Genomic DNA, 15,329 nt, shown 5'->3' on the forward strand with positions numbered 1-15,329 from the left:
GTCCAAGACATTTTAGATTTCTGAACAAGTGGTTTTCAAAAATGTCATTACATTTAACACATAATGTTCAATAACAACTATCATTACACCCCACGTGAAGTTACCAGAAACAACAACAATTTCCTCTAAAAGATTTCTAGTACAATTTGGGCAGGTTTGCACTATTAATACTGCTGCCTCACTGCACTGTGTTCAGTTCGGGAGTCTGTACACTACACTGCGTTGCCATAAAAAATAAGTTCGCCTAATTTGCCCTAAAACCAAAAGTTTGGAAGAAAGTGATTATACTTTTCAAAGTCCTGCATTTGGCATTGAATGCACAGGCAGATTGACTCATGAGACCACAATGGATTGGGTATTCCTGACTCTTACCCTATTTACACCTGAAAGCATGCTCATTGAGAACCATTCAACACAAAATTTCCAATAACAGAATACTTGATAAAAAATAGAATTTTACCATTGTTGATACATACTCATTGGTCTGGATTGGTGGCTTAGTCATTTCCGACTAATATTCTAATTCGGTGAAGTATACTGTATGTATCTTCCACTCAAATGATTTTAAAGTTGCATTAAGAAAGTCTAAACCCTAACCCTAATCTAGCCCAAATCCATGTCCAGAGAAAGGCTTAGGATCCCCACAAAGTGTAGACAATTTTTGAGGCATGGCAGGACAGAAATAAAACTTTGGAAAGTGATATTTCAGTGTTACCTGAATATTTTTTCATACACATATGGCAAGGTACACTGCATTGTCATAAAAAGGAAATGTTGTCAAATTTGCACTAAAAGCAAAAGCGTGAAGCTGATTTCAATGTAGACAATTTGTGATTGCATGGCTGTATTTTAGGACAGAAATGAAATTTAGGAAAAGTGATATTTCAATGTCATCTGAACAGTTTTTTTCTTACAAATATGTCTATACACTGCATTGCCCTAAAATGGAATGTTGCTTCAAATGCCCTAAAATCAAAACTTTGATAGAAAGTCATCATAATATTCAAACTCTTGCATTTGGCATTGAACACACAGGCATATTAATAAATTAAGCCAGCATTTATTGTGTTTTGCTGACTGTCAGCCTAGGTAAGCCTGAAACTAGGCTCACTGAGAAAACCATTTAACAAGACATTGTTTATTACAGTCAAGATTTTACAATTGTTGATACATGCATTCTGGTTTGACGATGTTTCTTCGTCATACCCAACTAAAATTCTCAAAGTTAAAGCAGGGTAGCCATTTGTTTTATAAATGCTACTAGATTTATTAGGTTTGTATCACACATGAAAACATCACTGCAGTGAAGCTTTGTCTTGACTGCTTTGTCATCTGATTCAGCTGACGCCTCCAGTTATTGATAAGAATGATGGTGTTATTTCAGAAGAACACCATGTGAAATAGCTACAGGAGTCAACATGAATTAATATGACTGAATTATACACCATAAATAATAGAAACATTGCATACTTTGCTATTTTGGGGACACATTTTAACAATACCAATGAGAATGTTTTTGGAGTTACGGTCTAGAATGTGTTATACTTGATTCTATCAATCCTTGAAGTACCAGATCATTGACAATATACTGAAATACACTGAAAAGACTAATCTCCGCCACATGTTTCGTTCTATGTCTCTGTGTTAATCAGTATGAGGTAAAAGACCAACAGGCACCCTGGAAAGACTCAAGCTACTGGCCAGAGCTGGTAGTGGACACCAGGCCCTGCAGCTCTGCAGTCAGTGAACTGCAGATACCTTTCAATATTGCTCACCCAAGCACAAGTGCTGGAAATTCCTGAATAGTGAGCAGACAATGGAACTATACTCCTATGATTTGAAGAAAATCAAAATACTAGAGCAAGAAAAACTAGATTTAACAACAGAAAATTGGGTATCGTACTGATCAAATGGGGCAAAAAACAAATCAAGATCATACATTTACAAAGCAAAAAAATATCACAAAGCAGGTAATGAAGGGTATTGATATGTGTATAACAATACAATTCCACATTTAACTGAATAGATTTAATTCTTAAATGTGCACATGTACATTCATTTTGTATTCAAAGTTCATCACTGTAATCACAAAGCAAGTCACTGTTATGCTTCTGCTGATGTCACGGAATCTATGATGTCATCAAGCTGCACTAAGTTCCAAAGAAAATCCATCCAGCAGTCAGTGCAGGTATCTTGCTAAGGTGACACAATGCCAGGAGTTCTCTGCTGCTGGCCAAACTGCCTAAAACCAAATGGCCACAAAGAGGGAAAGAAGAAGAAGAAGAAAAGAGTGAAACAGAAAGACTGTAAAGAAAGTCCAGCAAGGTCTGACCAACATGAACAGACCATGAATTTCAGTGAGAGAGATGAAGCAAATGAGGAAGCCAGCCAGAAACATCAGCTGATGGAGAACAATCTTAAGCACAATGGACAGACAACAGACACTGTGAAGACAGAGGAAGAGGCAAAAGACACAATCACATCAGACACATTGACAGTGAATAGAGAGCAGGTTATGATGAATGAGGAAGTGAAAATGGACACCATCAGTGAACAGAAGGAAGAGAGAGGAACGGTCAATCAGATTGAGGACAATAAAGATGAAACACCAACCCTAGACCAAAAATTGGAAGAAAATCTCAGCATGAACGATGAAATGAAAGACCATCAATTTAAACAACATGAACGGCTGATCGTCCCAAGCAGCATAAAGGAGGAAGGAAAGAGAAATTACAAAGAGGACAAAGACAAAGGAAAAGGTTACAGAGAGCCTGAAGCTCAGGAAGACACAGAAGTAGCAGAAAAGGCAGATGGAGAGAAAGAGAAAAGCAATAGCCCTCAAAGGCATGAGAGGGGAGCTGGAAGCATGATGATCACAGATGACGAGGATGAAGGCAATGCCCCTGCAGAAATGCAGATACTTCTAAGGATGGAGAAGAGTTCCCTCTTTGCCAAGAACAACCCTTCACCTCAAACAGAGAGCTGTGCAGGGGAGACAAATTCTGAAACTGAGACCAAAATCAACTGTCCCAGACCCTGGGAGCCCCTCCCTCAAAGGAAGAGACAGGCCCGTGAGACAAGACAGAAAAACAAACTGCCAACAAATTGGTACGACCCTCCTAGCTCTGACAGCCAGCCACTACCATCAAGAGACACAGTCTGGAGAGAGAGGAAAATCTCCTCTTCTACAATAGTCGAGGGTCGCCCTGCTTTATATTCCCAGCCCCATCAGAGGACTGAGGATATGAGGAGAGACAGGAGGGATTCGCATCCGCACTCTCTCCCCTTTACACCTCCACAGGACTCCTGGAAAAGGAACAGGGAGGAGAGAGAGATAGCCAGAGGGTCCAGGTTTCCAGAAGGAAACAGAAGGATTTGCTGTGGATTCCAAGGCTACAGCTATCAGAGACAGCAGGATGTGTCCAGGAGACAGACACAGTCTTACCATCCAGGTGAGGCCAGAATCCCCTACCATACACACGTTGCAGCCAGGAAACAGAACAAGTGGGAGAATGAACAGAAATTCCCCCAAATCAGGCAGAACAGGGAAGAAACTTCAGAGAAGCAGAGGGGATGTGAGAGGAGGAGGCCTCGACTGGCTTTCCTCCAGACAGGATCAGAAGCTGAAGAAGAGCCTGTCCATCCACAAGCTCCCCCCAAAAGACAGGCCTGTGCAAGGCAGTGGGAACAGAGAGTCCAAGTACAAGGAGCCGGTCAAAATCCACAGGACCTGCTGTGCAAGAAAATATGGACCCTCATGGGCTATGGCCACAGGAACAAGTAACTTGTTGAATGAATGTTCTCTCTGAACTCTGACTTAACAAAAAAAGAGAGCCATAGGAGAAAGTATTTATACCACCTTTACAGCAACAAAATTCTGTTGTGTTAATTACTTTTGAGAAAATAAATGGGTATTATTGAATTAACCTTTGCAAGTGTATTTATTAAAATACTATAGGTAAGAGGATGGTATCCTAAGTGTTTGAGACTGCTTGGTCTTTTTAAGCCAATGTTTTATAATTGGTGTTGAATCAAGAATACAATAATGGCAGCTTATAACATTTTCTATCTAGGGGTTAAGTATATTAAGAGAAGGATTAATAATGATAGAACCGACTTTTGCAGTGTACAAAGCAGCCTTTCAGTTGAACAGAGAGGATGAGCAGATGTTAATGACATGAACCACCTGACAGTCAATTACTGTAGATGTGGCTGATCAATGTGATGAGTTATGCAATATTACATGTTGACTGCTTGTACATTGTTTATCGAATTGTTGGGATAAAGCTAAGATAACCAGTGTGACTTTGATGATGAATAACATTCAATATTAAACGAACCCATATTAAAATCATTTGAAAGTTGTTATAATGTTAAAAATTACTTATGAAGAATTTGTGTAAAGTTGACTTTAATGATTAATGCAAAATATTTTTGGTGACACCTTTGTCCAAGACATTTTAGATTTCTGAACAAGTGGTTTTCAAAAATGGCATTACATTTAACACATAATGTTCAATAACAACTATCATTACACCCCACGTGAAGTTACCAGAAACAACAACAATTTCCTCTAAAAGATTTCTAGTACAATTTGGGCAGGTTTGCACTATTAATACTGCTGCCTCACTGCACTGTGTTCAGTTCGGGAGTCTGTACACTACACCGCGTTGCCATAAAAAATAAGTTCGCCTAATTTGCCCTAAAACCAAAAGTTTGGAAGAAAGTGATTATACTTTTCAAAGTCCTGCATTTGGCATTGAATGCACAGGCAGATTGACTCATGAGACCACAATGGATTGGGTATTCCTGACTCTTACCCTATTTACACCTGAAAGCATGCTCATTGAGAACCATTCAACACAAAATTTCCAATACCAGAATACTTGATAAAAAATAGAATTTTACCATTGTTGATACATACTCATTGGTCTGGATTGGTGGCTTAGTCATTTCCGACTAATATTCTAATTCGGTGAAGTATACTGTATGTATCTTCCACTCAAATGATTTTAAAGTTGCATTAAGAAAGTCTAAACCCTAACCCTAATCTAGCCCAAATCCATGTCCAGAGAAAGGCTTAGGATCCCCACAAAGTGTAGACAATTTTTGAGGCATGGCAGGACAGAAATAAAACTTTGGAAAGTGATATTTCAGTGTTACCTGAATATTTTTTCATACACATATGGCAAGGTACACTGCATTGTCATAAAAAGGAAATGTTGTCAAATTTGCACTAAAAGCAAAAGCGTGAAGCTGGTTTCAATGTAGACAATTTGTGATTGCATGGCTGTATTTTAGGACAGAAATGAAATTTAGGAAAAGTGATATTTCAATGTCATCTGAACAGTTTTTTTCTTACAAATATGTCTATACACTGCATTGCCCTAAAATGGAATATTGCTTCAAATGCCCTAAAATCAAAACTTTGATAGAAAGTCATCATAATATTCAAACTCTTGCATTTGGCATTGAACACACAGGCTTATTAATAAATTAAGCCAGCATTTATTGTGTTTTGCTGACTGTCAGCCTAGGTAAGCCTGAAACTAGGCTCACTGAGAAAACCATTTAACAAGACATTGTTTATTACAGTCGAGATTTTACAATTGTTGATACATGCATTCTGGTTTGACGATGTTTCTTCGTCATACCCAACTAAAATTCTCAAAGTTAAAGCAGGGTAGCCATTTGTTTTATAAATGCTACTAGATTTATTAGGTTTGTATCACACATGAAAACATCACTGCAGTGAAGCTTTGTCTTGACTGCTTTGTCATCTGATTCAGCTGACGCCTCCAGTTATTGATAAGAATGATGGTGTTATTTCAAGGTGGTGCACTAACAGAAGAACACCATGTGAAATAGCTACAGGAGTCAACATGAATTAATATGACTGAATTATACACCATAAATAATAGAAACAATGCATACTTTGCTATTTTGGGGACACATTTTAACAATACCAATGAGAATGTTTTTGGAGTTACGGTCTAGAATGTGTTATACTTGATTCTATCAATCCTTGAAGTACCTGATCATTGACAATATACTGAAATACACTGAAAAGACTAATCTCCGCCACATGTTTCGTTCTATGTCTCTGTGTTAATCAGTATGAGGTAAAAGACCAACAGGCACCCTGGAAAGACTCAAGCTACTGGCCAGAGCTGGTAGTGGACACCAGGCCCTGCAGCTCTGCAGTCAGTGAACTGCAGATACCTTTCAATATTGCTCACCCAAGCACAAGTGCTGGAAATTCCTGAATAGTGAGCAGACAATGGAACTATACTCCTATGATTTGAAGAAAATCAAAATACTAGAGCAAGAAAAACTAGATTTAACAACAGAAAATTGGGTATCGCACTGATCAAATGGGGCAAAAAACAAATCAAGATCATACATTTACAAAGCAAAAAAATATCACAAAGCAGGTAATGAAGGGTATTGATATGTGTATAACAATACAATTCCACATTTAACTGAATAGATTTAATTCTTAAATGTGCACATGTACATTCATTTTGTATTCAAAGTTCATCACTGTAATCACAAAGCAAGTCACTGTTATGCTTCTGCTGATGTCACGGAATCTATGATGTCATCAAGCTGCACTAAGTTCCAAAGAAAATCCATCCAGCAGTCAGTGCAGGTATCTTGCTAAGGTGACACAATGCCAGGAGTTCTCTGCTGCTGGCCAAACTGCCTAAAACCAAATGGCCACAAAGAGCGAAAGAAGAAGAAGAAGAAAAGAGTGAAACAGAAAGATTGTAAAGAAAGTTCAGCAAGGTCTGACCAACATGAACAGACTGTGAATTTCAGTGAGAGAGATGAAGCAAATGAGGAAGCCAGCCAGAAACATCAGCTGATGGAGAACAATCTTAAGCACAATGGACAGATAACAGACACTGTGAAGACAGAGGAAGAGGCAAAAGACACAATCACATCAGACACATTGACAGTGAATAGAGAGCAGGTTATGATGAATGAGGAAGTGAAAATGGACACCATCAGTGAACAGAAGGAAGAGAGAGGAACGGTCAATCAGATTGAGGACAATAAAGATGAAACACCAACCCTAGACCAAAAATTGGAAGAAAATCTCAGCATGAACGATGAAATGAAAGACCATCAATTTCAACAACATGAACGGCTGATCGTCCCGAGCAGCATAAAGGAGGAAGGAAAGAGAAGTTACAAAGAGGACAAAGACAAAGGAAAAGGTTACAGAGAGCCTGAAGCTCAGGAAGACACAGAAGTAGCAGAAAAGGCAGATGGAGAGAAAGAGAAAAGCAATAGCCCTCAAAGGCATGAGAGGGGAGCTGGAAGCATGATGATCACAGATGACAAGGATGAAGGCAATGCCACTGCAGAAATGCAGATACTTCTAAGGATGGAGAAGAGTTCCCTCTTTGCCAAGAACAACCCTTCACCTCAAACAGAGAGCTGTGCAGGGGAGACAAATTCTGAAACTGAGACCAAAATCAACTGTCCCAGACCCTGGGAGCCCCTCCCTCAAAGGAAGAGACAGGCCCGTGAGGCAAGACAGAAAAACAAACTGCCAACAAATTGGTACGACCCTCCTAGCTCTGACAGCCAGCCACTACCATCAAGAGACACAGTCTGGAGAGAGAGGAAAATCTCCTCTTCTACAAGAGTCGAGGGTCGCCCTGCTTTATATTCCCAGCCCCATCAGAGGACTGAGGATATGAGGAGAGACAGGAGGGATTCGCATCCGCACTCTCTCCCCTTTACACCTCCACAGGACTCCTGGAAAAGGAACAGGGAGGAGAGAGAGATAGTCAGAGGGTCCGGGTTTCCAGAAGGAAACAGAAGGATTTGCTGTGGATCCCAAGGCTACAGCCATCAGAGACAGCAGGATGTGTCCAGGAGACAGACACAGTCTTACCATCCAGGTGAGGCCAGAATCCCCTACCATACACACGTTGCAGCCAGGAAACAGAACAAGTGGGAGAATGAACAGAAATTCCCCCAAATCAGGCAGAACAGGGAAGAAACTTCAGAGAAGCAGAGGGGATGTGAGAGGAGGAGGCCTCGACTGGCTTTCCTCCAGACAGGATCAGAAGCTGAAGAAGAGCCTGTCCATCCACAAGCTCCCCCCAAAAGACAGGCCTGTTCAAGGCTGTGGGAACAGAGAGTCCAGGGACAAGGAGCCGGTCAAAATCCACAGGACCTTCTGTGCAAGAAAATATGGACCCTCATGGGCTATGGCCACAGGAACAAGTAACTTTTTGAATGAATGGCCCCTCTGAACTCTGACTTAAAAACAGAGAGCCTTAGGAGAAAGTATTAATAGCAACTCATTCTGTTGCGTTAATTTCATTTTGAGAAAATATACTGTATGGTTATTATTGCCTTATCATTTGCAAATGTATTCTATTAAAGTGCTATAGGAAATACTATAGGTACAAGATAGTATCAATTTTTGGGGGGAACTGCTTTTCTTGGCCAGTTCTTTATAATTAAATTTAAAATTGGATTTGCCTATTCTATCTGTCCATCTAATGATAAAAAATCCAAATTACATAGTGCTTCTATACAGTAAATCACAGCTTCTGCAGTAAAACTTAAGATTCTCTTAGAGAAGGCACTAGTGAATGGCTTCAATCTAGATGAAGGCAGAAGGGATACAGACCTTGATTTCCCATTAGATACAGCACTGTATGTCTGCTATAATCTCTAGGTACAGTATGTCGAAAACGTAATACATGTATAAACTCTATTACACTGATGTTAAGAAGAGAGCATGTTTGCCCTCAGAGATGAGTCATACTTGAAATTCCATTGTAAAAAAGGTAAAAAGCTATGCAGTTTAAATAATGTCCAGGAGGTATCATTCATTTCCACTTTGTTCTAGTTTTGATTATTTAAAATTGGACATATATATAAACCTGTATTGAATATTAACAGTTGCAAGAGTGAACTGAGCAACAGAATGTGCAGATGCAGACATAGCTTGTTTATTTCTCATTACTGATTTAAACTGTAGCACCAACTCTTAAAAAATCAGAAAGATGCAATTCTATTCATAATTTGAGTATGACTGATGACACGAGTTTTTTGTATTTTTTTTGTTTGTATAAGTGCATTAATAAATGCCGGAGCGCAGTTTTCTGTTGGGCTTGCCCTGTGAGTCTTCTTATTTTTGTCACAATGGCAGTCGTGGACTGAACTTTTTTTCCAGAATTAGTTGATTTCCATGTTCATTATGAGGAGCATTGCTTGTTTTTCTTCTGCAGTTTTTTATTGACTAACATTTCTCCACTTTACTTTCGTTCTTGAAAAATTCCATACACTGACAGTAGCTGTATATTCTACCTGACTTTCTCTAATGGTTCCGGCTGTCTTAGTCCTGCACATGCGCTGCTGTGTAAAAGTTTTAGAAACAGCCCTGCGCTGATCTCAGGGGTGGCCCCAGATTCTTGGGGGCCCTAGGTAAGACCCTGGAAAGTGGCCTCTCCAGAACACGATGTGCACATACACTACTAATATTAGCTCCAAACACGACCTTATTTTATTATTTAGATCAATATAATACATTGTTTCTATAATTAGAAAAGGTTTATTAACCAGCTTTGAAGAACACGTAATAAATAGCTTATCAACAAGAACACAAGGCAAACATTTTACAAAATGGGAAAATGATAAACATATATTTTTACATTGGTAGTAATAAAGGGTGTACCAATAACAATGAATAATGATAAATAGGATCCCTGTTACTTCCACATTTTAGCAAATCATAATTTAAAAGTACTGCACTAAAACCTTCATAGAAAGGAATTGCAGAAATAAATAAGAAATTAAGAAATTAAAAAACAAGTGCACTTAATAACAAGAGGTGTGATCAGTTAGGCTGAGCACATAGCACCGTTTTTAAAAATATATATTTTCCACCTCAGGTATGTTTTAATCCACTTGAGCTTCATGAAGCTCCTCTCTGCACCTGCCGCTGTCACTGGGAGAGAGATTTATTCACCAAATTCTTCACCCAAGGCCGTGGGGTGAGACAGGGCTGCAGCCTGAGCCCAACACTGTTCAATATCTACAGTATATCAACGAATTAGCAGGAATGTTGGAACAGTCTGAAGCTCCTGGTCTCACACTACACGACACAGAAATAAAGTTCCTGCTCTATGCAGATGACCTGGTCCTGCTGTCGCCCACAGAACAGGGGCTGCAGCAGAACCTGGCACTGTTGGAGCAATACTGCCAGACCTGGGCGCTGAGAGTCAATCTGGACAAGACCAGAGTTATGGTTTTCCAGAAGAAAGCCAGACCTCAGGGAAACAGGTACAAATTCACACGCAACAGCAACACATTGGAGCACACATCCAGCTACACATATCTCGTTCTCTCTATCAGCTCATCTGGGAGTTTTGACCTGGCAGTGAAGGCACTGAGGGAGAAGGCACTCAGGGCATTCTACGCAATAAGAAGGAGGCTCTTCAACATCAACCCACCAACAAGAATCTGGCTCCAAAAATTTCAAAGTGTAATCCAACCCATTGCCCTATATGGCAGTGAAGTGTGGGGTCCCCTCACAGACCAGGAGTACACTCAATGGGACAAACTCCCCACAGAAACTCTGCACATGGAGATCTGTAAAAACATTCTCCATGTGCAGAGAAAAACACCTAACAACGGGTGCAGAGCCGAATTAGGCCAGTACCCACTATTGATAAACATACAGAAAAGAGTATTAAAGTATTGTCTACACCTAAAAAACAGGGACCAAAATTCATCCCACCACAAAGCCCTGCGGAGCCAAGAGCAGAGCCCAAAATAGAGCCCCCTGAGCCAGCTGGTCCTGAGGCTCACTGACACAAGCCACACCTACACTAACCAGCATCAGGACAGCACTGCTAGAGCACCACAACTCAGACTCAACCACATCACAGCACAGATCAAACAGCAATATCTCACACACTGGGACACACACATACAAACACAACATAAACTGGAATGCTACAGAACCCTAAACAGACAATACACACTAGCTGAATATTTGACCAAGCTAAGAAACACCTAAAAGAAACAGACCGTGACGAAGTACAGGCTCAGTGACCACAGTGACACAGGCAGACCTGGCTGCCCAGAGAGGACAGGCTGTGCTCCCACTGCCAGCGGGGAGAAATAGAGACAGAGGTGCACTTCCTATAGCACTGTGACAGATACTCTGGGATTAGAGAAACATTCTTCCCTAAATTCAGAAATCTAGTCCCAGAGTTCCCACACCTGCCAGAATCACAACGGGTCCCAATCCTACTGGGAGAGGGAGCAGGGAACTCAGTTGTACTGGCAGCCCAGTATGTGATCTCCTGTCACAGCCTGAGGAACAGTGAGCCTGTCTCCCAATAATGCTCCATCTGTCTACAGTATCTGTAAATATTTTATGACATGTCTCTGTTGTAAATGTCTGTAGATTTTATTTTACTTTATTTTATGTTTTGTTCAATGTTAATTTTATCATTTTTATTTGCTTTGGCAACACTGATTGTACCCAACGGTCATGCTAATAAAGCAGCATGAATTGAATTGATTGGCATCCGAAGGGCCCCAGGTTGGGATCACAATACCCCCAAGTTAACGAAATACAGCAGAAACCGCACGGAAAACAATGTGTTTTAAAGACGATTACGTATAACCGCTGAACAGGCTTTTGTACTGTTCATTCCTTTCACGCTTTTGTTTCGCTGGGTAGCAACGATTTTTAGCAGTCGACCCACACGGCGTGTGTACAAGTATGGGAAACGTGAATCGTTAACTTCTAGTAAAAAAAAAAACATTTCAAATAAGGATACGTGTCAAGCCTGAAAATGTGCATCTGACAGACTAGAAACCAAATGAAATATTATTATATTGATTACATTAAATTCTTACATTATTATACATGTTAAGTATTGTTATAATTACTTGATTTAATGTACCTCTGTTTTGAGATCGCTTATGCCACTCTTCTTTTCTGCGCTTCGGAAACTTTACGTCCTTGATTATGATCGGTCGTTTGTTTTGACTAGGCTTCCGTTAGGATAATCCACAGCACCGACAGAAAGAACCGTTATAGAGAATGTTTCGCTCCCAGTTGAACGTGCCAATTCAAACTGATGTGTTGTACATTGAGGGGCCCCCTGGCGGCCTCGTCTACAGTCCTCTAGTTCGCCTGTGTCCAGGGCCGCCTCTGAGTGATCTTCTGCTGAAACGTCAAGTATTTTAAGAGAAGGATTAATAATGATAGAACCGAGTTTTGCAGTGTACAAAGCCTTTCAGTTGAACAGAGAGGATGAGCAGATGTTAATGACATGAACAACCTAACAGTCAATTAGATGTGGCTGATCAATGTGATGAGCTATGCAATATTACATGTTGACTGCTTGTACTGTATATAGTTTTCGAATTGTTGTGATTAAGCTAAGATAACCAGTGTGAATTTAATATTGAATAACATTCAATATTAAACTAACCCATATTAAAATCATTTAAAGTTGTCATAATGTTAAAAATTACTTATGAAGAATTTGTGTAAAGTTGGCTCATAACAGAGATTTTTTGTGACACCTTTGTCCAAGATATTTTAAATTTCTGAACAAGTGATTTTCAAAAATGTGATTACAATTAACACAAAATGTTCAATAACAACTGTCATTACACCCCACTTGAAGTTACCAGAAACAACAACAATTTCCTCTAAAAGATTTCTAGTACAATTTGGGCAGGTTTGCACTATTAATACTGCTGCCTCACTGCACTGTGTTCAGTTCGTGAGTGTGAACACTACACTGCGTTGCCATTAAAAAGAAGTTCGCCTAATTTGCACTAAAACCAAAAGTTTGGAAGAAAGTGATTATACTTTTCAAAGTCCTGCATTTGGCATTGAATACACAGGCAGATTGACTCATGAGGCCAAGATGTATTGTGTATTCCTGACTCTTACCCTATTTACACCTGAAAGCATGCTCATTGAGAACCATTCAGCACAAAATGTCCAATAACAGAATACTTAGATATACTTGAATAGAATTTTACCGTTGTTGATACATACTCATTGGTCTGGATAGGTGGCTTAGTCATTTCCGACTAGTATTCTAATTCAGTGAAGTATACTGTATATATCTTCCACTCAAATGATTTTAAAGTTGCATTAGGATTCCCACAAAGTGTAGACAATTTTTGAGGCATGGCAGGACAGAAATAAAACTTTGGAAAGTGATATTTCAGTGTTACCTGAATATTTTTTTCATACACATATGGCAAGGTACACTGCATTGTCATAAAAAGGAAATGTTGTCAAATTTGCACTACAAGCAAAAGCATGAAACTGATTTCAATGTAGACAATTTGTGATTGCATGGCTGTGTTTTAGGACAGAAATGAAATTGAGAAAAAGTGATATTTCAATGTCATCTGAACATTTTTTTTCTTACAAATATGTCTATATACACTGCATTGCCCTTAAATACTGTAGAATGTTGCTTAAAATGCCCTTAAATCAAAACTTCATCATCATATTATTCAAACTCTTGCATTTGGCATTGAACACACAGGCATATTAATAAATATTTATATATATAGCATTTATTGGGTATTGCTGACTGTCAGCCTAGGTAAGCCTGAAACTATGCTCAATTAAAACATCATTTAACAAGACATTTTTTATTACAGTCAAGATTTTACAATTGTTGATACATGCACTCTGGTTTGACGATGTTTCTTCATCATTTCCAACTAATATTTTGAAACAGTGAAGAAAATGTTCCACTAAAATGATATTAAAGTTGCATTAATTCTTTGAAGAAAGTCTAAACCCTAACCCTATACTAACAGTAAGCTAGGGTTAGGATTCCAAAACATGTAGACAATTTTGGATGGTGTGGCTGTTTCAGGATAGAAATGACATTCAGGAAAAGTGATATTTCAATATTTTCATATTTGTTTTGTTGACTGTATACTGTAACACTGCATTGCCCTGAAACAGAATGTTACGTAAAATGCCATGTTATCAAAAGTTTGAAAGAAAATGAATATACTATTCAGACTGTTGCATTTCACATTGAATTTCATATTAACAATAAAGTGAAAACTTATTGGGTATTCCTGACTCTTATCCTAGTTAAGCCCATGCTCATTGAGAACACATTTTTAACCCAAAATTTCGAATAACAGAATACTTGTCAGAAATGGAATTTTACAATTGTTGATACAAGCTCTTTGGTTTGTCAAGGTTGCTAGGGATTCTCACAGTAATAATTTTACTCAGTGAAGTATATTGTACACTCAAATGAGTGGAAGACTGTGAAATTCTCAAAGTTAATGCAGGGTAGCCATTTGTTTTATAAATGCTATTAGATTTATTAGGTTTGTAACCCACATGAAAACGTCACTGCAGTAAAGCTTTGTCTTGACTGCTTTGTCATCTGATTTAGCTGACAGCTCCAGTTATTGATAAGAATGATGGTGTTATTTCAAGGTGGTGCTCTAACAGAAGAACACCATGTGAAATAGCTACAGGAGTGGATATGAATTAATATGATTGAATTATGCACCATAAATAATAGAAAAAATGCACACTGTGCTATTTTGGGGAAACATTTTAAAAATACCAATGAGAATGTTTTTGGAGTTACGGTCTAGAATGTGTTATACTTGATTCTATCAATCCTTGTAGTACCTGATCATTGACAATATACTGAAATACACTGAAAAGACTAATCTCCGCCACATGTTTGGTTCTATGTCTCTGTGTTAATCAGTATGAGGTAAAAGACCAACAGGCACCCTGGAAAGACTCAAGCTACTGGCCAGAGCTGGTAGTGGACACCAGGCCCTGCAGCTCTGCAGTCAGTGAAGTGCAGATACCTTTCAATATTGCTCCCCCAAGCACAAGTGCTGGAAATTCCTGAATATTGAGCAAACAATGAAACTATACTCCTATGATTTGAAGAAAATCAAAATATTAGAGCAAGAAAAACTAGATTTAACAACAGAAAATTGGGTATCGCACTGATCAAATGGGGCAAAAAAACAAATCAAGATCATACATTTACAAAGCAAAAAAATATCACAAAGCAGGTAATGAAGGGTATTGATATGTGTATAACAATACAATTCCACATTTAACTGAATAGATTTAATTCTTAAATGTGCACATGTACATTCATTTTTTATTCAAAGTTCATCACTGTAATCACAAAGCAAATCACTGTTATGCTTCTGCTGATGTCACAGAATCTTTGATGTCATCAAGCTGCACTAAGTTCCAAAGAAAATCCATCCAACAGTCAGTGCAGGTATCTTGCCAAGGTGACACA

General features: G+C 38.9%; 1 protein-coding gene across 1 annotated transcript; it reads left to right on the forward strand.

Annotated features, from left to right (window-relative positions):
• Nucleotides 1-2,209: 2,209 nt before the first annotated feature.
• Nucleotides 2,210-3,784, forward strand: LOC138241098 (uncharacterized). Its single transcript, XM_069193845.1, has one exon. It carries the CDS (start codon nt 2,210-2,212, stop codon nt 3,782-3,784), a length of 1,575 nt encoding a protein of 524 aa, XP_069049946.1.
• The last annotated feature ends 11,545 nt before the right edge of the window (nt 3,785-15,329 follow it).

This window comes from Lepisosteus oculatus, chromosome 8, assembly GCF_040954835.1.
Source record: "Lepisosteus oculatus isolate fLepOcu1 chromosome 8, fLepOcu1.hap2, whole genome shotgun sequence".
Taxonomy (NCBI): Eukaryota; Metazoa; Chordata; class Actinopteri; order Semionotiformes; family Lepisosteidae; genus Lepisosteus; species Lepisosteus oculatus.